The sequence below is a fragment of the Leptonychotes weddellii genome, chromosome 4 (assembly GCF_054177405.1).
Source record: "Leptonychotes weddellii isolate Sample4059 chromosome 4, ASM5417740v2, whole genome shotgun sequence".
Taxonomy (NCBI): Eukaryota; Metazoa; Chordata; class Mammalia; order Carnivora; family Phocidae; genus Leptonychotes; species Leptonychotes weddellii.
Window position 1 is genome coordinate 37,769,649 of NC_138372.1, and position 26,531 is coordinate 37,796,179.

Consider the following 26,531-nt stretch of genomic DNA (forward strand, 5'->3'; position numbering starts at 1 on the left):
GCCAGAAAGAAGTGGCATGATATATTCAAAGTGCTGAAAGGGAAAAATCTGCAGTCGAGAATACTCTATCCAGCAAGGCTACCATTCAGAATATAAGGAGAGCTAAAGAGTTTCCCAGACAGACCAAAGTTAAAGGAAATCATGACCACCAAAACAGCCCTATAAGCAATATTAAAGGGAACTCTATGAGTGGAAAGCAAAGACTATAAATAAGAGTTTAAAAAGTAGGAAGCACCAAAAGTGGGAAAAATAAGTGTATCTGTAAACATCAGTTAAAACACTCCCAAAGGAAAAGGATGTAAAGTATGACACCATATGCCTAAAACATAGTGGGGAGAGGAGTAAAGAATGGGCTAAAACTTAGGTGACCATCAACTTAATATAGACTGCTATATGCAGAAGATGTTATAAACAAACCAAATGGTAACCACAAATCAAAAACTAGTTAACAGATATGAAAAAAATAAAGACAAAGAAATCCAAGTATATCACTAAAGAAAGCCAAATAATCATGACAGAGAGAGCAAGAGAAGAAAGGAACAGAGAATAATTACAAAACAACCATAAAACAAGTAATAAAATGGCAATAAGTACATATATATCACTAATCACATTGAATGTAAATGAACTAAACACTCTAAGCAAAAGACATAGGGTAATGGAATGGATAAAAAAGCAAGATCCATTTATATGCTACCTAAAAAAGACTCACTTCAGACCTAAAGACACATGCAGATTGAAAGTGAAGGGATAGAGAAGTATTTATCACACAAATGGATGTGAAAAGAAAGCTGGGGTAGCAATACTTATATCAGACAAAATTGACTTTAAAACAAAGATTGTATGGGGCGCCTGGATGGCTCAGATGGTTAAACGTCTGCCTTTGGCTCAGGTCATGATCCCAGGGTCCTGGGATCAAGCCCCACATCGGGCTCCCTGCTCCACGGGAAGCCTGCTTCTCCCTCTCCCACTCCCCCTGCTTGTGTTCCCTCTCTTGCTGTGTCTCTCTCCATCAAAATAAATAAAATCTTTAAAAATAAAAAAAATAAAGCAAAGATTGTAACAAGAGAACAAGAAGGACGCTGTATAATCGTAAAGGGAACAATCCCAACGAGAAGATATAATAACTGTAAATATTTATGCACCAAACGTAAGAGCATAACATAAACATAAAGGAAGTAATCAATAGTAATAGAGTAATAGTAGGGGACTTTGATGCCCCACTCATATGAATGGACAGATTATCCAAACAGAAAATCAACAAGGAAATAATGGCTTTGAATGACACATTGTACCAGATGGATCTAACACATACACTCAGAACATTCCATCCTAAAATAACAGAACACACATTCTTCTCAAGTGCACAGGAACATCCTCCAGAATAGATTACATATTAGGCCATAAAACAAGTCTAAACAAATTTAAAAAGACTGAAGTTATACCATGCATCTTTTCTAACCACAATGCTATGAACTACAAATCAACCACAAGAAAATATCTGGAAAGAGCACAATTATGTGGAGGTTAAATAACATGCTACTAAACAATGAATGGGTCAACTAAGAAATCAGAGAAAATAAAAAAATACATGGAGACAAATGAAAATGAAAGCACAGCAGTTAAAATCTTTGGGAAGCAGCAAACTTTTCTAAGAAGGAAGTTTATAGCAATACAGGCCTAACTCAAGAAGCAAGAAAAATATCAAATAAGCAAACTAACTTTACCTCTAAAGGAGCTAGAAAGGGGCGCCAGGGTGGCTCAGTCGGTTAAGCAGCTGCCTTCGGCTCAGGTCATGATCCCAGGGTCCTGGGATCGAGCCCGCATCGGGCTCCCTGCTATGCAGGAAGCCTGCTTCTCCCTCTCCCACTCCCCCTGCTTGTGTTCCCTCTCTCACTGTCGCTCTATGTCAAATAAATAAATAAACAAATAAAGGAGCTAGAAAAAGAACAAGCAAAACCCAAAACCAGCAGAAGGAAGGAAATAATAAAGACTAGAGCAGAAATAAACAAAATAGAAACAAAAAGAACAGATCAATGAAACCAGGAGCTGGTTCTTTGAAAAAGAAAAAAAAAAAAATCAACAAAATTGATATTCAGCCAGGCTCATCAAACAAACAAAGGATTCAAGTAAACAAATCAGAAATGAAAGAGGAAAAATAACAGACACCACAGAAATACAAAGGATTGTAAGAGAATATTCTGAAAAACTATTAGCCCACAAATTACACAACCTAGAAGAAATGGTTAAATTCCTAGAAACATATAACCTACCAAAACTGAATCAGAAAGAAAGAGAAAATTTGAACAGACCAGTTACCAACAATGAAATTGAATCAGTAATCAAAAAACTCCCACAAACAAAAGTTCAGGACCTGACCTCTTCACAGATGAATACTACCAAACATTTAAAGGACAATTAATAACTATTCTTCTCAAACTATTCTAAAAAAAAAGGAAGCAAGCTTCTAAAATCATTCTATGAGGCCAGCATTACCCTGATACCAAAACCAGATAAAGACACTACAAAAAAAAAGAACTACAGGCCAATATCTCTGACGAACATAGATGCAAAAATCCTCAACAAAAGATTAGCTAACCGAATCCAACAATACATTAAGAAAATCACTCACAACAAGTGGGATTTATTTCTGGGATGCAAGTATGGTTCAATATTTGTAAATCAATTAATGTAATACATCACATCAATAAGAGAAAGAATTTAAAAATCGTATGATCATTTCAATAGATACAGGAAAAGCATCTGACAAAGTACAAGACCCATTCATGATAAAAAACCCTCAACAAAGTAGGTTACAGGGAATATACCCCAACATTTTAAGGCCATATTTGAAAAACCCACAGCTAACATCATACTCAAAGGGGAAAAATTAAGTGCTTTGCCCCTAAGGTGAGAACAAGACAAGGATGTCCATTCTCACCACTTTTATTCAACACAGTGCTGAAAGTCCTAGCCACAGTAATTAGACAAGAAGAAGAAATACAAGGCATACAAATTAGTAAGGAAAAAGTAAAACTTTCACTATTTGCAGATGACATACTATATATAGAAAACTCAAAAGACTTCACCAAAAAATTCCTAGAACTGATGAATGAATTCAGTAAAGTTGCAGAATACAAAAATCAATATACAGTGCATTTCTATACACTAAAAATGAAGCACCAGAAAGAGAAATTAAAAAAATAATCCCACTTAAAACTGCACCAAAAATAGTAAAATACCTAGGAATAAAAAACAAGGAGGTGAAAGATCTGTACTCTGAAAACTATAAAACACTGATGAAGGAAATTGAAGATGACACAAACAAATGGAAAGATATTCCATGCTCATGGATTGACAGAAAAAAAAATATTGTTAAAATGTCCATACTACCCAAAGCAATCTACAGATTTAATGCAATCCCTATCAAAATACCAACAGCATTTTTCACAGAATTAGAACAAATAATCCTAAAATTTGTACAAAACCACAGAAGACCCCAAAGAGCCAACGCAATCTTGAAAAAGAAAAACAAAACCAGATATCAAGATATACTACAAAGCTGCAGTAATCAAAACAGCATGATACTGGCACAAAAACAGACACATAGATCAATGGAATGGAACAGAGAGCCCACAAATAAACCCACGATTATATGATCAATTAATCTTCAACAAAGGAGGTAAGAATATGCAAGGGGAAAAGACAGTCTCTTCAACAACTGGTGTTGGGAAAATTGGACAGCTACCTGCAAAATAATGAAATGGACCACTTTCTTACACCATACACAAAAATAAACTAAAAATGGATTAAGGACCTAAATGTGAGACCTGCAACAATAAAAATCCTAGAAGAAAGCACAGGCAGTAATTTCTCTGACATTGGCTGTAACAACATTTTTCTAGATATGTTTCCTTAGGCAGGGACCAAAAATAAACTACTGGGACCACACCAAAATAAAAAGTTTCTGCACAAAGAAAGGAACAGTCAACAAAACTAAAAGATAACCTACTGAATGGGAAAAGATATTTGCAAATGATATATCCAATGAAGGATTAGTATCTAAAATATGTAAATAACTTATACAAAACAAAACAAATAATCCAGTTAAAAAACGGACAGAAGACATGAGCAGACATTTCTCCAAAGAAGACATACAGATGGCCAAAAGACACGAAAAGATGCTCAATATCACTCACCATCAAGGAAATTCAAATCAAAACCACAATTAGATAACACCTCATTGTCAGAATGGCTAAAATCAAAAACACAAGAAACAATAAGTGTTGACAAGGATGTGGAGAAAAAGGAACCCTCATGCACTACTGGTGGGAATGCAAACTGGTACAACCACTGCGGACAACAGTTTAAAACTTCCTCAAAAAACTGAATATAGAATTACCATATGATCTAGTAACTGCACCACTGGGCATTTACCCAAAGAATATGAAAACAATAATTTGAAAGAATGTATGCACCCCTATGTTTATAACACCATTATTTATAATAGCCAAATTATGGAAGCCATCCAAGTGTCCATCAACAGATGAATGGATAAAGATGATTTTGTATATATATACACATACACACAACAGAATATTACTCAGCCATAAAAACATGAAATCCTGCCATTTGCAATAACATGGGTGGATGTAGAGAGTATAATGCTAAGTGTAATAAGTCAACCAGAGGGGGAAAAAATACCATATGATTTTCATTTATATGTGGAATTTAAGAAACAAAGGAAACAAAAGAAACAAACCAAAAAACAAGGCTCTTAACTACAGAGAACAAACTGATGGTTACCAGAGGGTAGGTGGGTGGAGGAATGGATGAAAACAGGTTAAGGGGATTAGAGTACACTTATCTTGATGAGCACTGAGTAATGCACAGAATTGTTGAATCATGGTATTGTATACCTGAAACTAACACTGTTAACTATACTAGAATTAAAATAAAAAACTAAAAAGTTTTGCTGTATGTGTAAAAAAAAAAAAATCTTTAAAAAAGAATTCTTAGTTTATAATCTTTCAGCAGTTTTAAGGTCATACCATTGCCTTCTTGCCTCCATGGTTGCAATGGGAAATCAGATGTTTACTTTATTGAGATTATCTTGTATAAGAGCCGCTCCTGACTTGCTACTTTCAATATTCCCTTTATATTTGGCTTTCAAAGGTTAACTATAATGTGTCTTGTGGATGTCATTAAATTTATCCTTTCCTACAATCTGCTAAGCTTCTTAAATGTGTTTCCAGGGTTCTGAAAAAATTGATTTTGACGAGTTTTGGCAATGTTCTCATTGCTCTTATAGAGGTGAGGCTTTTCAGACGTAATTTTACTTCACCCCTCCTGGTGATGTCAGTTTGCTTTATATTTTAATTTCTGCTATTTTTACCATTTCCTTATACCTTCTTTGGGCATATTTTGCTCAGACTTCCTGAGATTGATTAGCTCAAAAACATTTGAGCTAATCACAGCATTAGTAGAAGTTGAAAGAATTGAGCATTCTTCTAACATACGCAATTAAGATTATATATTTCCCTTAAAGTACTACTATCCCTGCATCCCACAATACTCTGTTTTTATAATTCACTGCAAAATATTTTCTAATTTCAGACATGCTTTCCCTTTTACCCAGGTGTTTCATATTAGTAATTTCCAAACAAAAGTGGGTGCTCTAGTTGTCTTTCTGCTATTGATTTCTAGCTGAATTTTAACTGTGCACTGTGATCAGAAAACATAATTAACAGGACTCCAGTGCTTTGAAATTTGGACTGAATTTGTGGCTTAAAATATGGTCAACTTTTTAATGCTTTCTATTACCCTTGGAAAAATTTGTAGTCTGGAAACCATGGTAATGGTTATTCTATCAATTACTGAAAAGGAAATGTTAAATATCCCACAGAGGTTGGTTATTTGTGCATTTGTCCTTATATCTGATTTATTTTGAGGCTATGTTATTAGATGTGTTCAAATTTAAAACAAGTATGTCTTCCTAGTTAAATTTTCAGCAATATGAAGTGAGCCTTGAACCACAGTAAAAATTTTTTTTTTTTGCTTTAAAAAACCTATTTTTTCTGATATCAATATAACTACTCTAGCCTTCTTTATACTGGTATATCTATCTGCATGATATATTACTTTATGACCCTCTTACTTTCAACCTTTTTGTATTTTTATGTTTATATCTAAATCTTGGTAACTGTCTAGTTTTTGAAAATAATGTTTGTCTTTTAACTGAATGTCAATCCATATACATTTAACAGTAACTACTGATATATATGGATCTACACCTCCCCCTCTCACCCCACTTGTTGTTTCTGTCTCTCCCATTTTTTTCTTTGAATTCATTATTAAAAAAAAAAAACCTTTTTAACCTGAATTTTATTATGAGGAGTCAATCAAATTCAGAAAATAAGGTATTCTAGGACTCTTCAAAACATTAAAAATGATAAAAAAGCAAAAAGGGCAGAGAACTAAAGAGACATACTGCATGCAATGCATGTACCTTGATGGGATCATAGATCAAAGCAACTAAAAAAAAAAATTGGAGGACAATTCAGATTGAATATGCTCTACATATTAGATAATGTAAGGGACTATTATACTTTCTTAAGGTACTGGTATTGTGGCATTGCAGGAGAATGTTTCGATAGGAGATGCACAATGAAGTATTTAAGGGTGAAGTATCATAAAGCCTGGTCACACTGAAGTTGTTCAGAAAAATAACAGAGTGAGAGATAAAGCAAACTGACAAGATAAAATGTAATGGATATTATTTGTACTATTCTTTCAACTTAAAGGTTCAAAAAATCATAGAAATATATCTGTTGAGGGGCGCCTGGGTGGTTCAGTCATTTAAGCATCTGCCTTGGGCTCAGGTCATGATCCTAGGGTCCTTGGCAGGGAGCCTGCTTCTCCCTCTCCCTCTGCCTGCCGCTCCCTCTTCTTGTGCTCTCTCCCTCTGTGTGTGTGTGTCAAATAATAAAATCTAAAAAAAAAAAAAAAGAAAGAAATGTACCTATTGATACTATGCATTTGTTAAGTGAAACAGTACATATGGTACATTTCTATTTTTGTAAAAAAAACACATGCATACACACACACCCAGACACACTAAGACACACATACACACACACACACGCATAAATATATAATGTTAACTGCTGTAACAAAGGGGCCAAAAATGTCATGACTCAATCAAGACAGAAGTTTATTTCCTGCAACTATGACAGTCCAGGATAGATGAACCAGATCAGTAGGCAGCACTCCTGCACTCAGACTTTTAGAGACTCAGGATGATAACGGCTCTGTTATTTTCAACACATGATTTTCAAAGTTGCTTCTTTTTCAGCTGAGGTGTAGGGTCAGAGATTATCTCACTTCCACTCACACTTCACTGGTGAGACTTTCCACAAGACCACACCTCATTGCAGGGGAGGCTGAAAATATCAAATTAGGCAGCCATGTCCCAGCTTCAACTCTTATCACTTGAAAAGAGATTTATTGGAAAGCAGGTACTCCATCACAATCATTAAAAAGGGGTCTAGGTCATGGGCTGCCTCCAGCATAGGGCAGTTCCTACTCATCCTTCAGATCCCAGAAAACTGCCTCTTTCATGAAGCAAGCCTCCCTTGATTTCTCATCTTATTTTGTGAGTTCCCTTAGAATTAAGAATTGGTGCCACCTGACTTATCACTTAATTGTTTTTTAAAAAAATAATTACAAATGTTTTCCCTGTACTGGTTTGGAATTTTTACACTCAAATTCTGTTATTTTTCCTATTTTTATTTTTTAAAAGATTTTATTTATTTGAGAGAGAGAGAGCACAAGTGGAGAGAGGGGCAGAGGGAGAGAGACAGGGAGAAGGAGACTGCCCGAAGCACAGAGCCTGATCTGGGGCTCCATCCCAAGACCCAAGACCATAACCTGAGCAGAAGTCAGATGCTTAACCAACTGAGCTACCCAGGTGCCCCTCAAATTCTGTCCTTTCAGAAGTTACCCTAAAAAATATTACATGTATCCTTTTAACTTAACAATGTCTAATGTTAATCAATACCCTACCCCCCAAAATACCTTTTCTCCACTTATATTACCCTTGACTGATACACTATTATTGCTTTAATTCTATGTACTTTTTAAATTTCACAATTGTTTTAAATGATCAATGTTCATTTATACTTACTCATGTAAAATGACTTTCATTGTTCTTTTTTTTTCATCTCTGACCTTCATTTTCCTTCTACCTGAAATAAATTCTTTAGAATTTCCTTCTGTAAGTTGGCTGGTGACAACTGTGTGTCTGAAGATCTATTTTACAATCATTCTTAAGAGATATTTTTGCTTGGTGTAGAATTTGTGGTTGGTAGTTATTTCCTTTCAGGCTACTGCAGATATCCCACGGTCTTTCAACTTCTACTATTGCTGCTAAATAGTCATCTATCAATCTAATATTCCTTTGAAGGAATTTTGCCTTTTTATCTGGCAAAGATTTTCTATATTTGGTTTTCTGCAGGATGACTATGTTTTTCTACATATGGATTTCTTTTAATGTGCACTTTTGGAATCTGTTTTAACCTCTGACTTGATGTTCTGAAAATTTTCCAGTGATCAACCCTTCAAATACTGCATTTTTTTCTCCCCTCCTTCTAGGACTCCACTGGACATTTCTGCTCTATCTTCTTGCCTCTTTTCCTTTTCTCTGTATTTTCCCCTCTTTATGTTGTATTTTGAATTTCTTTTGGCCTATCTTCCAGTTCACTAATTCTATATTCAGTTGTAATTACTCTTTTCTTAAACCAGTCCATTAGGTTTTCAATTTCAATCATCATTATCTCAGTTCAAGATGTTTTCATTTTTATTTTCCAAATCTCATAGGTCACATGTTACAGTTTCCAATTCCTTGCAACTGTATTCAGACTTGTGCCTTCTTTCCTTTTTTAAGATTTATTTTAGAGAGAGTGTATGAATGTGGGGAGGAGCAGAGAGAATCCTCAAACAGACTCCCCGCTGAGCAGGGAGCCTGATGCAGGGCTCAATCCCAAGACTCTGAGATCATGACCTGGGCCAAAATTAAGAGTCGACGCTCAACCAACTAAGCCACTCAGGCACCCCAATGCCTTATTTCTTGAAAAACAGAAAGTATAATCATTTTTATAATTTGTGTCTAACCATTCCAACGCCTAAGATCTCCAATGAATTAAGTCTTTCCGTTCTCACTCATGTCTTGTTTTGTGTGCCTACTTATATTTGACTAGTGATCATTTTACTTGAAAAACTATTTAGAGGAGCAATAATGTAAGGCCTAGGATGAAGCATTTTGGTTTTTTTTTTTCCTCTTCTGCAGATTTATTTGAAGTACAATTGACAAAATATTTCCTACCCTTTTTTTTTAAGTAGGTTCCATGCCCAGCACGGAGCCCAGCACAGGTCTTAAACTCACAACCCTGAGGATCAAGACCTGAGCTGAGACCAAGAGTCAGACGCTTAACCAACTGAGCCACCCAGGCGCTCCCAAAATTATACATATTTAAAATGTACAGGAGCACCTGGGTGACTCAGTTGGTTAAGTGTCTGCCTTCGGCTCAGGTCACCTAGGATCAAGCCCCATGCAGGGCTCTCTGCTCAGTGAAGAGTCTGCTTCTCCCTCCCACTCTCCCTTTGTTCTCTCCCTCGCAAATAAATAAAATCTTTAAAAAAAAATAAAGTGTACAACATGATGACTTGATATATGTATACTTTGTGAAATGATTACCACAATTAACACATCCATCACCTTACATAATTTCCTGTGTGTGTGCGTGTGCGTGTGTACGTGAATGTTGAAGATCTATTCTCTTAGCAAATTTCAAGTGTACATTACAGTATTATTATGGTCACCATGCTAAACATTATATATCCTCAGAACTTATTCATCTTATAACTGAAGGCATGTGCCCTTTGACCAGCATCTCCCCATCTCCCCAGTATCCAGCCTCTGGTAACCACCATTCCACTCTGTTCTATGAATTTGGATTTTTTTCTCTTTTCCTTTTTATTTATTTTTAATTTTTATTTATTTTTTTATTTGGTTCCACATAGGTGAGATCATACAGTATTTGTCTTTTTCTGTGTGGCTTATTTCACTTAGTTTAATGTCCTCTAGGTTCATCCATGTTGTTGCAAATAGCAAGATTTCCTTCTTTCTCATGGCTGAATAGTATTCCATTGTCTACATCTACCTAAAGATATTTCAGATTTTCTTCTTCCATTTATCCAACAACGGAAGCATTTTCTTTTTAAAGAATATGTGCTTGCTTCTCTCAGGGATCTGAAAACACTACCAGTTCTGGACTGTGTTAAATCACAACAAGGTTTGAAGTTCACCAGAAATCTCGGGCATTCTGAAAATAGGCTGTAATTCCTTTGGATGGCTGATCCATTTTCTCAACCTGAGTCCCAGCTTATTATGAGGGTCTCCTGTTACATATCCCACTTTGTGGACATCCAGGGCTTTGATACTTCTTGCCCTGATAAAGCCAAGTCCAAATTTATTGAAATTAGCAAATGCCACGAGGGCATAAGCAGCTTCCATTCTCACTTACTTACCGGAGTAAAAATTCAGTCATTTCCTCAACTTTTTACTTAAATGATCCAAGATACTAATATACAATGTGACCTGTGTGAAGGAATTGGATTTTACTGACCTATTAAGAACTACTGGCACTCGGGCGCCTGGGTGGCTCAGTTGGTTAAGCGACTGCCTTCGGCTCAGGTCATGATCCTGGAGTTCCGGGATCGAGTCCCGCATCGGGCTCCCTGCTCAGCGGGGAGTCTGCTTCTCCCTCTGACCCTCCTCCCTCTCATGCTCTCTCTCAAATAAATAAAATCTTTAAAAAAAAAAAAAAAAGAACTACTGGCACTCAATACATGCTATATGAGTCCTTTGTAAATGAACCAAAGACATTTGATTCCTTAGTAATTGTAGAAATATAATATTATCATACTTATTATAGTAGATACAGTACTTAACATTCTACCACTATCATTTGTTATAAATTCATGATTTGATATTCTTATTAATCTCTCCTATTAATATAGCAGCATTCTTATCTGGTAGGTTCTTTTTTTGTAAGTAGAAACAAATATGTAAATATCTTTCGATTTCCTAAAGCAGTCCTTAAATCAAAAATGTATAGTACGAAGAAATGAATCAAGTTCTCTAAACTTTACACCACGTTTCATCAAATCTGAGGTGGTCGGAATTTATTCAACATACCCTTTGCCTAATCTTTTTTCCAATAAAATGGGCTTTTTCCTTATTTATATTTAGATATAACCAAATGTGGGTTTCCTTGATTTGGGGGGGTGAGAGGTTGTTGGTTTGTTTGGGGGGTTATTTTTTTATGTTTTTGTAACCAAATATAAAGTCATGAGAATTCAACTTGACTATTAAGGCTTAAGATTTCTTCACACATACAAAAACCTGTTTGGATTTTGTGAACCTTGGGAGCTAAGAACTTTGAAATAAGTAAGCACACAATCATCCTCAGAGTATTCCTGATTTTATAAGTTCATAGAAAAGATAACCTTTAGTATCATTTCCTCTGCCTTCACTGATTTATTTTGTCCCTGTCCTTTGTTATTTTGGAATTAAATGTTTAATTACAGAAACACTGAGTACCAAATATATGTGCTATGAGCATGTCCTTCAGTATACAATAAAAACAGCCATAAAGGGATGCCTGCGTGGCTCAGTCAGTTAAGTGTCTCCCTTTGGCTCAGGTCATGATCCCAGGATCTTGGGATGGAGTCCCGCATCGGGCTCCTTGCTCAGAGAGGAGCCTGCTTCTCCCTCTGCCTGCTCTGCCTGCTGCTCCCCTGCTTGGGCTATCTCTGACAAATAAAATCTTTAAAAAAAAAAAAAAGCCATAAAATAATTCAATGAACAAGGTAGACAGCCATATTAGAGATTAATGAAGAAAATCCAAAATGCTGTATCTTGATAATGTTATCAAAGTAATAGTGTCAGTTTTAATGGGATTTTGACATTGTTTTAGCAAAAGAGTTGATAATTTGGGGGTTCAATAATGGTACATGCTTTGAACTTAAGGGAATTTTATCCAAAAGATTTTTCAGAGTCAAATTACTCTCTTAAGGGAAGAGACAATTTCTTTAAGAAAACTGAACTTCTGTCATGTTTTGAGGATCTTCTCATCATTTATGGTTATTTTATGGTTATTTTTTCCATAAAAAACAGTATTAATTCATTCAACAAATATCTGTGTATCTATCAAATTCTTGATGCTGGAGAGATATCAACAAAAAATAGACAAAAATCTCTGCCCTCAATGGCTTACATTGCACTGGTCAAATTCAAGATTTCTTATATTTCAATCTTATATTTATCTAGAATTCAGCATGAAGTGACTCCTTTTTTCTAGTGTACACTTTGGTCTGCAACCTTGTGATATCAAAACTCTACTAATGCACAGACATAAACTTTCTGGAAAACAATTTTGCAATGAGTACCAAAAGCTCAGGAAAAAAAAAAAAAGCCTTAAAAATACACATGCAAAAAAAAAAAAAAACCCACATGCAAATATACTCAGCAATTTTACTTCCTAGAATTAACAGAAATAATTAAAAATGTGCACAAAGATTAAGATATTCATCACAGCATTAAAAATACTAGAAAACTGAACACAATTCAACTACCCAATCATATGTAACTTGTTGAACACATTATGGTACTTCTTATACAATAAAAATACACAATTCCTTAATATTATGTTTTATAAATTATATAATTATGTGTAAAAATGATATACCTTGTTTAAAAATATAAAAGGATTCACCCATATGTGGAACTTAAGAAACAAATGAACAAAGGGAAGTAAAGGGACAAATCAAATAACAGACTCTTAACTACAGAGAACAAATAGATGGTTACCAGAAGGAAGGTGGGTGGGAGGATGGGTGAAATAGGTTAAGGGGATTAAGAGTACACTTATCCTGATGAGCACTGAGTAAAATATAGAATTGGTGAATCATTATATTGTACACCTAAAATGAACTTAACACTGTATGTTAACTATACTGGAATTAAACCTTAGAAGTTAAAATATAAAAAAATATGAATATGATCCCCTATCATTTAAAAATATAGATGGCTATATACCAAACATTAACCATAGTAATCTTTAGATTATAAAATGAGAAGCAATCATATCCCTTTTCTGCTTCTATTTTTCTGTATTTTCTACTAAATTAGAAAAATAATTGCAATAATGAGCCAACAGAGATTACATTTATGAAACTCAAAGGTATTTAAGGGTTTCAGTTTAATCTTCAATACAAAGACTAAGTATTACAGAACAGGAGCCAAGGGCATTTAATAGTTTGCTCCTTTCTCCAAATAAAGTATTATGACAATTCTACAGAATTAGAGTACTGCTTAAAAAGAAATACCAGAGAACAACGTCCAATATTTCCATTTGTAAAATATCATTAGATAATTAAAATAAAAATACATTTTGAGTTGGTTACCTATCCAGGGCTTCCTTGAAGTATTTTCTCTGGACATCAAATTGAAAGACTGTACGTTCACAATCAGTTGAAGCATTATCACTACCCCCATGTTTCTTCAGGAAGGCATCAAATCCATTTTCATCTGGATATTTCAAACTACCCATGAACACCACTAAGTGGAAAGAACACAAAGTCACAGAACACGAAGATATAGACAATGTTTTTATTATCAAGGGTAACATTTCTCAAATGCAAAAAAACTGGAAGAAAATATACCAACATGTTAACAACAGTTGTGTCTGGATAATACTTTCTTCATTGTATGTTTTTGTAATTTTCTATAATGCTCATACATTAGTTTTATACTAAAAAAAATAAGCATTTTATTTTTAAAGAAATATTTTATTTGTAAAAAGGTTAAAATGCAAACATAAGCATGTATGCAGATTGTTATTATAATAACTCCTAAGGAGAGACATTTACCCGCAATTAGCTTAGAAAATCAGAATACAGGGCGCCTGGGTGGCTCAGTCGGTTAAGCGACTGCCTTCGGCTCAGGTCATGATCCCAGGGTCCTGGGATCAAGTCCCACATCGGGGAGCCTGCTTCTCCCTCTCCCACTCCCCCTGCTTGTGTTCCCTCTCTCGCTGTATCTCTCTCTGTCAAATAAATAAATTTAAAAAATCTAAAAAAAAAAAAGAAAATCAGAATACAAATAATTCAGGAAAACAAATATAGATTTAAGTATTTATATCTGTATAACATCCACACAGGTTTTATTTAGGTACATTCATAGTTAAACTGAAGATTTTGTTTTGTTTTGATATTAATCATGTTTTTTTATTTTCTGTATTTCAAATGCTTTGACATCTTGGGGACTTGTTAACCCTGGAAGAGACAACCCTTCCCAAAGTTAAAGACTAGATTCCTAGAGACAGGCAATTGTCTCCTGATCTGTTGGCCTTAAATACCTGAACAATAATAAAATCTACATTTTAGAATATTCTTCTAAGTGGTTTCATCCTAATCCACAAAACTAGTACGGTTAAGGAAATTAAGTCTTCACCTATGATATTCATAAATACTTTTTCTTAGCCTTTTCCCTTGTTAAACATACCATACTTCTATCAAACCAGTTTCTCAATTCATAAAATTTGGAGGAAAAACACACTCAGGAATGATATTTTACAAAGATCTTACTGTGCTCCAAAAAGTGTGCCAGCCCGGGCAGGTCATCCGGATCAGCAAAACTCCCAACTCCAACACAAAGAGCCGCTGCAGACTGGAGTAAGTAGAACACATACAAATAGTGAGTCAATCCTAAAGGAATAATAGTATCATCACATATTAAGGATTCACTTGGAGATGGAGATTTTCCAACAGAAAGTAACAAAATTCTTTCCCTGAGTATCAGGAGGAGCAGCAAAGTGAAACTCACCAGAACTGTGTCAGTTTCACCCTGCTGCTCCTCCTCTTGACATCCTGCCAAAGGCTGAACAGGTGCAGACCTAAGGGAAAAAGCAGAAACAGACAGGAAAAAAAAAAAAAAAAAAGGAAAGGGGACTAGCCAGCCCACCCAAATATCATTTCCTGCCAGCATTTCAGAGTTCTGAACCAAGTATATTTCCTGATTTATTAGATTTCGGAAATCTGCATAAGTAATATATCTAGGTAGATTATCTCTAAAGATCTCTTAGCAATTAAAGACTCTGTGTTCAGTAACTCAGTTAGTAGATGTGAGACTTCTCAGTGTTTTTCAGAAATTTTTATTTTTATTAAAACAGGGTAAAAATGTGTCAGGAAAACATCTAATAAAGTAAATGGTTAAAAAAAGAAAATCTTTACTAAAAATCTATAGAACTAAACTTTAAAGAGGCTTTTTAGTTCTTCATTTCTTCATATACAGATTACATATATCAGTAGATATTCTCCCAATACCTTGGGCAAATCAGAGTTTTTAACAAAACAGATGGTCAAGAAGTATACTACTTATAAATGATTAGGTATACCAATAGAAATGATCAGGTATACCACTTAAAATGATTAGGGCATACCATTATATCATTGTAAATTAAAAGACACAAAACAGGAGAAGAAAATAGTCAATCTGAATCCTTGAGGAATAGGAAGTTGAATTATTAAATTCCCCAACTTTTTCAAATGTCAATTTTAAAAGGCTAACATATTTGGTGTCAAAGACCGTTTTGAGAAATGGTTACTCTTTTAGAAAGAGAACTTTTAAGAGCGAGCGTGTACCTGGTACAAAGTCTAACCATGTGTCAGAAAATGAAAATATGTTTTTAGAAGAACCAAACAGCCTCGTTTGATACTGTAAATCCCATTTTGAAGACGTAGGCACATAAACTCAGTTAAAACATGGGGGAATATCCACTTCTTCAAACCACAGTCTAACCTGTTCTGTGATGTTTAATAGGTGCCTAACCTGCTTTCAGCTCCAACTACCCCATAAAGATTTCTTGTCTCGACCAGCAGGGCTGAAGACATTTTTGTATAAGTTGACTTAAACCACAGTCTATCAGTCAGCTTTGACCACAGCAAAAACAGGCTCTGCGATTGCTAGAAAAGAAATTCATACTTGAGAATTATCTACCCAAGAAATTCATACTTGAGAAATTCATACTTGAGAACTGACTTAAGAAAACCCTGAACAAATCATTAATTCTGTATTTATCATACTTAAATTTCAACCTTGTTAATTTATCAAACCTTTCAGATCAAAAACAACTTCCTTTTGGGAGGAGGAAAATGGAGAGGGATGAAAATGATCCTCAGAAAAGTAGTTAACTCTTAATTAGGTAAATGTTCTCCAAAAACCTCAAAATCATTTCTTTCCACTTCTTTTATTAATTCTCATATTTACCTTAAACAAGGTCCACATTTTTCAAATAAAAATTAAAATCATAAAACCACTGCAAAACCCTAAACTACTCTTAAGGCACCTCTTACCTGACTGTCTAACTTTATTTCCCTGTTACAGACACTTATTCCAATGAATATAAACCATTTCCAATGTACAATCACAGGACCTTTCCTTTCATGAGTGTAACCACTCCATCTGAATGAACAATGTGATTTCATCTTCAAACTATATTAGGTTCCTGCATTGCTTTCTAATATGATCCAGAACATTAGCTATCAATATCTTATGAGGGAGTATATCATATTGAGTTTTCAGAAAAGAAAGGCAGCATTTTAGCCATTTTTAAATGATCACTACAATATGATCCTGATGCTCTAGAAAAGGTAAACATTTAGAGTTTGATCCACCTAAGCAAAAAAAAAAGGGGTACCAAAACACTGGATGCACATCTTCATTTGTCAAAGGGGTTCACAACTGCTATACAAATCTAAGGTATTTTATTACATCTTGACAATAAAACTGGCTGTCAAAACAAGCTTTTAATTTAACCCTAGAGTTTTGCTTATCAGTTGACAGAAGATATAAAGAAGTCCAAAGCATGGGAAAAGTTGTTAATAGACAGGTATACAAAGAAACTTTCAGATGGGAAATATTCAGTTATAAAGTTATGACATAATCAGTTTTAGAGCTAAAATGGACCTTAAAAATTATGTATATAATCTAGGGACAATCATGCAACTCTTTATCTCTAGATCAAGTATTTCGAGCCCCATGTTGGGTAGAGAGATTACTTAAAAAAAAAAAAAAAAAACCCTTAAAAAAGTATGTGAATAATCTAATCCTGTTGTTTTAGAAATGAGAAAATGAAAAGGCATAAAACCATCCAGAGACAGAGCCAGAATTAGAACTCAGGTTTCCTGACTGTCCATGTTCTTTCTACTCTGTGACTTTTATAATTTCTTCCTTTCTATTATTGCTGTATTTGGAATTATGAGGTCTATTTCAAATTAAATTAATGTTATCAGTTCCTGATTTATTCATAGAGTATCAAGTATTTTCTTTTCAGTATTTTCATTTTTATTCCTAAAGTTTTCCAACTAATACCACTTGTCCTATCATGTTACCCCAAAACAGGCATCACTCATAATATATATAGCAAGGGGCAAATAGATTGTTAAAAACATGACCCAATTCCCCCAATAACTTAGTGAAAAAACTGGTACAATCTTCTTTAAGAAAATAATTTTTCTAGGAAGAGTGACTATCAACAAAAGGATTTATTTATAACATATCTACTACCTGTATTCTCATATCTTTATGTCTCTGAGGGCTGACCACCTTATGGTATAATATGTTTGACATCTAGATTTTGGTCTTAGTATAATATGTTTGACATCTAGATTTTAGCCTTAATAATATTAACCTTATTTCATTTGTATGTTGACTATATCATGTTGAATGTATTATCGATAGTCAAGAAACTGATTTTAACAAACATTTGCTGATCGATTCAACTGTAATGTCTCCAAAAAATATTATCCTCTAATATAGGTAACTCCCTACTGTAAAAAGAAGGCATTCTTTAAAAGATATCCAGAGAGGGAAATTCTCATCAAGACCTATTGATAGGGCGCCTGGGTGGCTCAGTTGGTTAAGCGACTGCCTTCGGCTCAGGTCATGATCCTGGAGTCCCGGGATCGAGTCCCGCATCGGGCTCCCTGCTCAATAGGGGGTCTGCTTCTCCCTCTGACCCTCCCCCCTCTCATGTGCTCTCTCTCTCCTCTCATCCTCTCTCTCAAATAAATAAATAAAATCTTTAAAAAAAAAAAAAAGACCTATTGATATATTTACTTATTGTTATTATACTTGACCCTTAACACAGGTTTGAACTGCCCAGGTCCACTTAACTTGGATATTTTTTGATAAATACAATATTGTAAATGTATTTTCTCTTACTCATGATTTTCTTCATAATGTTTTCTTTTCTCTAGCTCACTTTATTTTAAGAATACAGTACATAATACATATAACATACAAAATATGTGTTAATCAGGACGCCCGGGTGGCTCAATTGGTGAAGCATCTGCCTTCAGCTCAGGTCATGATCCCAGGGTCCTGGAATCAAGCCCCGCGTGGGCCAGGAGCCCACTTCTCCCTCTCCCTCTGCTCCTGCCCCCATGCTCATGCTCTCTCTCCCACACTCTGTCTCAAATAAATAAATAAAATCTTTTTTTTTAAATGTGTGTGTTAATCAACTATTTATCTTATTAGTAAGTCTTCCAGTGAACAGTAGGCTATTAGCAGTAAAATTTTAGGGGAACCAAAAGTTATACAAGGATTTTCGACTGCACAGGAGGTTGGTACCCCTGAACCCCACATTGTTCAACAGTCAACTATATATATATTACACTAAGCTCAACTGCCCATTTTTATTTCAATTCCTCCAAATTACTTGATGCTTTCCCGTAAAAAGAGATAAAAACACATGAAATTACTAAATAGAAATTACCCATGAGGACTCTCAGAACCACAGGCCCAGGTGAGGACTCTATACTACCTTGGTCTTTTCTTTTTCGAGTCTCTCCAAAGATAATATACTCTCTTATCCCTCTAACTCCATGCTAAGAATTACACAAATCCTCAAATATTACCAGTGATTACTTCTGAGAGTTATGAATGAGTGATTTTTACATTTTTTTAATTTTCCATCCATTTCTATAATGAGCTTCTATACTTTTATAATCAGAGCAAAATGTTTTTAAAATGTTATTTTTATACAGAATAAATAGAACTTTACTGAAGATCAAAAAAATGAATATACACTTATTTTTTGACATTAAGAAATAAAACATGAGTTTAGGAATTATCCCAAAGAATTCCCAAATTAGAAAAAGACATAATAATAAACATGATTCACACCTGTTTTTCAGTAGTTTTCTTTCTAGCTTCTGCCCTCTCTTCTAATTCTTCTAATTCATTATCCTCAGTATCAAGATCATCATCATCATGTTCATCATCATCATCAAACTCCTCTTCATCATCAAAACCCTCTTCATCATCATCTTCTATTTCAGCTCCAGAATCTTCATCATCATCATCATCGTCATCGTCGTCGTCGTCATCGTCTTCCTCTTCTTCCTCTTCTTCTTCTTCGTCATCTGTTGCATCTCCTGTTTTACCTTCCATATTACTTAGGTCTGAAATCAAAAGTGCCTGCAAGCCATTCCGTAATTTGATGTATCTAAAGAAAGAAAAAAAATCACAAAACATTTTGAGTCAGGTATTCATTACACACACCAACACAAATGATCATTTTAGCAGAATAAAAAAAAAAGTACATATACATACACACCCCCAAAACTATGTTTATATTAATAAAACTAGTTGTTTCTGCAGAGGGGAAACCTCAAAAGCTTATCACTTTCTGAGTAGCTAAAGAAAAAAGATAAGAGACAGTTCACTGTATTTTTTAATTCTGAACTATGAAAATACATTTACCTGTTCAAATACCAAAATTTAGAAGTTAAACAGACAACAAGCCCACAATTCACCCTCCCTTAACTATTTCTTTAATTTATAAGTACTTAAATATTTTATCATACCAGAAGACTCAACCTAACAGAAACATATCACTCAATACACAGAGCAGTCAGGTTAGCTTAAATATTAAAGCAAAATCTCATATATTTAAACTCTGTTCCTTCCCTTTGATACAATGTATTTGATATTTTATACCAGTTTCCCGAACTGCTTTTATGGACTTAAAAAAGTAGCTACAGGGGTGCCTGGGTGGCTCAGTCGTTAAGCGTCTGCCTTCAGCTCAGGTCATGATCCCAGGGTCCTGGGATCGAGCCCCACATCAGGCTCTTTGCTCGGCGGGAAGCCTGCTTCTCCCTGTCCCACTCCCTCTGCTTGTGTTCCCTCTCTTGCTGTGTCTCTCTCTGTCAAATAAATAAAATCTTTAAAAAAAAAAAAAGTAGCTACATCTCTAAGAAAACTAAATCCCACAGTCTGGTAGCCTAGCAGGAAAATGATTATCCTATTAGTAAAACTGCTGTGCCAGTTTGATGACAGGATGCCTACTACAAACTTCTCCTGTTTATACTTATTCTTTCGTGTGTTATTCAATAGCATTTACTCAGTAGCCTTTAATATATCAGCTACCATACTACATTTAGAGTAAAGTTAATAAAACCACATTTCTTACCACCAGGCATTCACTGTCTAGTAAAATATGACGCAATTAAGCCAGTATAATCCAGAATGATAGCACTAAACATGTTAGAAAGAAGGAAGCAATAAGGGAAGCCCTTAAAGCAAGGTACACTTAACTTGAGCCTTCAAGATGAAAAATGTTTGGAAATGATGTAAGTACTACAGCTCGGTGAATTGTTCCTTTTTTCTCTCCTCTTTCATTTACAACTGATCGGACTTCCGTAACTGAAAAAAACTGCCTCTGCACAGCAAACCAGGAAACCTGAGACATCCACCCATGTAACTCAAAGTGGGTAGACTGGGCCATGGAGAGGCTGTGGGAGCTAGTGTCACCAGGTCCAGCAGCAGAACAGCACAATGTTGCTGGCAGAAGAGACAGAGGGTCAAGGTGGTGGGTGGAGGTCTGCCCAACTGTGAATTCTGCAGCTGAAGGGACCCACTGCTCTGAGGAATAACAGCAATGACTGTAGGGAAGGAAAGAAAAGGGAAGTAGGCAAACAACCAGTACTGAAAGAAAATGTCTCCCGTTGTGTGTCCTGGGTTCAGGCAAGGAGACTGCCCACAGACTCCTGGGTACCCCAACTGGAGGATCCTCCTACCAGGCTGAGGGCATACCCAAAGCCTCAAATGCTAAGTATACACCTCCCCCCACTCTGCCTCCTTCCTGCCTTCCTTTCTTCCTTCCTCCCTCCCTCCTTCCCTTCCTTCCTTCTCTTTCTAAATCATCTGCTTCCAACCTTAGCAATAAATCAGCTCTGGTGTACTATAGTGCCACCTCCTGGAAAACAAAAAGAAGGCTCCTAATTTACCAGGCTGTTAAACTGTTAAAATCAAAGTAAACAAAACCTTGCCTAAATAAGAAAGGTGTTTGCTACTTAAGTGCTGCAGCAGAAGCACTTTTCATCAAACACCATCAAAAAACATAATATTTTTTAAAATATTTTTTATTTATTTGACAGAGAGAGACACAGTGAGACAAGGAATACAAGCAGGGGGAGTAGGAGAGGGAGAAGACTCCTGGCTGAGCAGGGAGCCCGATGCAGGGCCCGATCCCAGGACCCTGGGATCATGACCTGAGCCGAAGGCAGACGTTAGTTTAACAACTGAGCCACCCAGGCACCCCTAAAAAACATAATATTTTATCACAAAAAGGAAATGACAATTTTCTAGCAACTGAACCCAAAGACATGGAATGTTGCAATCTAACTGATAAAGAATTCAAAATATTATAAAGAAATTCAACAAGCTACAAAAAACTCAGGCAATACAATGATCTCAGAAAGATAATGAATGAACATAAGGAGTACTTTACCAAAGAGAAAAAAAAAACCCAGAGCTGAAGAAATCAATTAATCAGGTATGAGAATGCACTAGAAATTGAGCAGAGAGATGAAGAGAGAATTAACAAGCTGGAAGATAGGAATCTAGAAATGATCCTGGTGGAAAAGAAGAGAGAACTTAGATTTTTTTAAAGTGATGAAAGCTATTAAACTTCATTAGAAAAGCCAACATAAGAATAATGGGTATTCCAGAAAAAGAGGAGAGGTTATAGGTGGCAATGAGTTTATTTAACAAAATAATAGCTGACAACTTCCCAAACCTGGAAAAGAAACTGGATATACAAGTCCACAAAGCCAATAGAATACCTTATTATCTCAATGCAAAAAGACCTTCACCAAAATATATTAAATCTGTTGAGGGGCACCTGGCTGGCTCAGTCACTAGAGCATGTGACACTTGATCTCAGGGTTGTGAGTTCAAGCCTCACGTTCAGTGTAGAGATTACTTAAAAATAAATCTTTAAAAAAAAATTTTTTTTAAATAATAAAACTGCCGGGCTCCTGGGTGGCTCAGATGGTTAAGCATCTGCTGTCGGTTCAGGTCATGATCCCAGGGTCCTGGGATCAAGTTCCACATCTGGCTCCCTGCTCAGCGGGGAGCCTGCTTCTCCCTCTGCCTCTCTTTCTCTCTGTCTCTTATGAATAAATAAATAAAATCTTTAAAAATAATAATAATAAAACTGTCGTACGCCAATGATAAAAAAAAAATGTAAGGTAGCTAGGGAAAAGAAAGACAGTAACCTTACAAAGGAACCCACATTTGGCTATGAGCAGATTTCTCATCAGAAAATCTACAGACCAGGAGAGAATGGAATTACATATTCAAAATGTTGAAAGATAAAAACTGTCAGCCAAGAATACTCTATATGCCAAACTTATCCTCCAGATATGAAAGAGAAATAAAGGCTTTCCCAGACTAACAAAAGCTAAGGGAGTTTACCACCAGGAGACCCACTATACTTGCCTTAAAAGAAACGTTGAAAGGAGCTCTTCAAGCTGAACAAAAAGACCTATGTACACTAAACTATAATTAAGGTGATATATAGAATTAGAAAACTGATTCTTTTTTAGAATATGTTAAACTCTTAATTATAACATAAAAATTAAAGGAAAAGAACATTAAAAATAACTACAGCTATTATAATTAAGTAAAAAAACCACAGCATAAACAGAGGTAATTTGTGATATCAAAAATATAAAAAGGGAACAGTAAAATGATGGAACTTTTATAGACAAATGAAGATAAACTGGTATCAGAAGAAAAAGGACTATTTCATTTATGAAATATTTTTTCTTTCATAATTAAGTTTTTATTGATTATTCTAAGGATCAGGTCAGACATTTCAATTTGTACAATTCTTAACATACATACCAAAAATCTAAAAAATCATGTAGTTGTGATTCTTTTCCAAAAGTTATTCCAGTGACCTTCCAGCTTAAAATTTGGAGGCAAATTTTCCTTAACAGTATTTCAAGTACCAATATCATCAAATGTTGATACACGGTTACATTAAGTCCCATTAATTCACAATATCATATACACTACATACTCAAATTTTTTATCTTGCACAGCACATTAATAAAGTTACTAGAAAAACTGGACTACCACAACCAAGATGTTACAGAGAGTACAAAATTCTGACAGGGAGAGCCAAGATCAAGGAGTAGTTTTCTTTAGGAAACAATTCTACCAAAAACAACACAGGAAGAGAAGTAATTTAAAATGTTCAAGACAGGGGCACCTGGGTAGCTCAGTCGGTTATGCATCTGCCTTTGGCTCAGTCATGATCCCAGGGTCCTGGCATCAAGCCCCATATCGGGATCCCTGCTCCAAGGGAAGCCTGCTTCTCCCTCTCCCACCCCACCCCTGCTTGTGTTCCCGCTCTCACTGTGTCTCTCTCTGTCAAATAAATAAATAAAATCTTAAAAAAAAAAAAAATGTTTGGAACAACTGGGTGGCTCAGTCGGTTAAGCGTCTGCCTTCAGGTCAGGTCATGATCCCAGGATCCTGGGATCGAGTCCCGCATCGGGCTCCTTGCTCTGTGGTGAGCCTGCTTCTCCCTCTGCCGCTCCCCCTGCTTATGCTGTTCACTCTCGCTTTCTCTCTCTGACAAATAAAATCTTTAAAAATAAATTAATTAAATAAATAAAAAATTAAAAAATTAATGTTCAAGACATATTAAATGCACAACTGCCCCCAAATTGCCATTTAGTATGTTTGGTATTTATATAAAAACTACCCCATCTACGGAATGTTGAGCTGATACCCAAGACAATCAAGGCCTCCCACATTCAATATCCCACTATTTTCTGGTTGTACCAAAAAATAGGCAACCAGCAAATGATTTCACCTCTTAAAAAAAAAAAGGCATTTACACTTAAAAAATGGGATGAGATGGGATTCCCTCCTTCTTAAAAATATTTCTAGGGACGCCTGGGTGGCTCAGTTGGTTAAGTGTCTGCCTTCGGCTCAGGTCATGATCCCAGAGTCCTGGGATCGAGGAGCCTGCTTCTCCCTCTGCCTGCTTCTGTCTCTCTCTCTCTCTGATAAATAAATACAATCTTAAAAAAAATATATTTAAAAAAAATATTTCTAGAGCTACTAAAAAACTTGCATTTATAAAACAGTTGATAAAAATATTCCTCGGGGCACCTGGGTGGCTCAGTCGGTTAAGCATCTGCCTTCGGCTCAGGTCATGATCCCAGTGTCCTGGGATTGAGCCCTACATCGGGCTCCCTGCTCCGCGGGAAGCCTGCTTCTCCCTCTCCCACTCCCCCTGCTTGTGTTCTTCTCTCACTGCGTCTCTCTCTGTCAAATAAATAAATAAAATCTTAAAAAAAAAAAATACTCCCCTGGGGGAGCCTGGGTGACTCAGTCAGTGGATTGAGCTTCCGACTCTTTGGTTTGGCTGAGCTCAGGATCTCATGGGTTAGGAGACCCAGCCCCCCTCCCCCCAAAACAGGCTCCTTGCTAGGTGCGGAGTCTGCTTGAAGATTCTCTCCCTCTGCCACTCCCCCCGACTTGCATGTGCACATGTTCTCTAAAATAAATAAATCTTAAAAATATATATATATTCCCCTGGATTGTACGAGAAGGGAGACAGGGACCACTGATAAGACATGGTATACGATATCAATCAGACTTGGCTTTTTTCTCCTGCTTCATCCGAGGCTGGACTCTCCTCATTTTCAGTTTCTCCATTTTTCTGCAGAGAAGTCTTCATTTCTTGGTTAGCCACTTCAGCCTGTTTTCCCTTTGCTCCCCTTCTCCCCTTTGCACTTTTTTGTCTAAAGATTTATCCTTTCCTGTTGCCTTTTTTGGCTTCGTTTCCACTTCTGCAGGAGCAGGTTTAACTGACAACCTTGATGACCTCCTCTTGGGTTCCTCCTTTGTCACCCCCTCAGTGGAGCTGACCTTCCTCTTGAGTATCGTGGTGGGGCAGGTGTGCACCAGGTGCCTGCAGCCACAGGGGCAGAAATCTTTCTTGAAGCTGGGCTGCCTGGCCACTGCCACTCCTCCTGCCCTATCTATGAAATGTTTTATGTAAACCTCATGATAACCACAAAGCAAAAATCTATGGCAGAGATACAAACATAAAAAAAAGGAGAGACTGAACAAATCACCATGGAAAACCACCAACTTACAAAGGTAGACATAAGCAGAAGGAAAAGGAAACAATGGAGAAACAAAATAACCAGAAGGCAAAAAAGATGACAGTAGTATATCCTTACATATCAATAACCCCCCAAAGGTAATGGATTAAACTCACCAATCAAAAGGCACAGAGTGGCTGAATGGATAAAAAAAAAAACAAGACCTGACTATATGCTGCCTACAGGAGACTCAGTTCAGCACTAAAGACACACACAGGTTAAAAACAAACAAACGAAAAAACCCCACATAGGTTCAACGTGAAACCAAAAGAAGGCTGGCATAGCCATACTTTCATCAGACAAAACAGACTTCAAAATAAAGTCATTATATAATGATAAAGGTGTCAGTTCATCAAGAAGATATAACAATCATAAACATGTGTGCTGCCAACACTCAAGCAACAAAATATATCAAGCAAATAATAACAAATCTTAAGGGAAAAACAGACAACAATACAATAATTATAGGAAAATTCAATACCCCACTATCAGCAATCGGTAGATCGTCCAGAGGGAAAATCAAGAGGAAATACTGAAATTAAACCACACTTAAGAACAAATGTACTGGGGTGTCTGCATAGCTCAGTCAGTTAAGTGTCTGCCTTCGGCTCAGGTCATGATCCCGGGGTCCTGGGATCGAGCCCCACATCAGGCTCTTGCTTGGTGGGGAGGCTGCTTCTCCCTCTCCCTGCTGCTCTCCCTGCTTGTGCTCTCTCTCTCTCACAAATAAAAAAAAACTTTTAAAAAAATGTACTCAATAGACATACAGAACATTCAATCCAACAGCAGCAGAATACACATTCTTCTCAAGTGCACACAGAACATTCTCCAGGATAGATCATATGATAGGCTACAAAACAAATCTTAGCAAATTTTTTTTTTTTTAAAGATTTTGTATTTTCTTCTTTTTTCTTTTCTTTTTTTTTTTTTTT

At 36.0% G+C, this 26,531-nt stretch overlaps 1 protein-coding gene across 4 annotated transcripts in view; it reads right to left on the reverse strand.

The window, feature by feature from the left end:
• NRDC (nardilysin convertase) overlaps nucleotides 1-26,531 on the reverse strand; it is a 108,991-nt gene that overhangs the window by 53,501 nt on the left and 28,959 nt on the right. For 3 of the 4 annotated variants that reach the window (XR_014144498.1, XM_081816897.1, XM_081816896.1), the window contains exons 2-6: nucleotides 19,310-19,631; nucleotides 15,953-16,086; nucleotides 14,948-15,017; nucleotides 14,710-14,791; nucleotides 13,528-13,681 (exon numbers count right to left, since the gene is read on the reverse strand). Coding sequence is in view for 3 of the 4 variants with exons in the window: in XM_081816897.1 (XP_081673023.1) it covers nucleotides 13,528-13,681; nucleotides 14,710-14,791; nucleotides 14,948-15,017; nucleotides 15,953-16,086; nucleotides 19,310-19,631 (762 nt within the window). In the remaining variant the exon portion in view is untranslated. The remainder of the gene's footprint in view (nucleotides 1-13,527; nucleotides 13,682-14,709; nucleotides 14,792-14,947; nucleotides 15,018-15,952; nucleotides 16,087-19,309; nucleotides 19,632-26,531) is intronic. The other variant, XM_081816898.1, reaches the window with a different exon arrangement.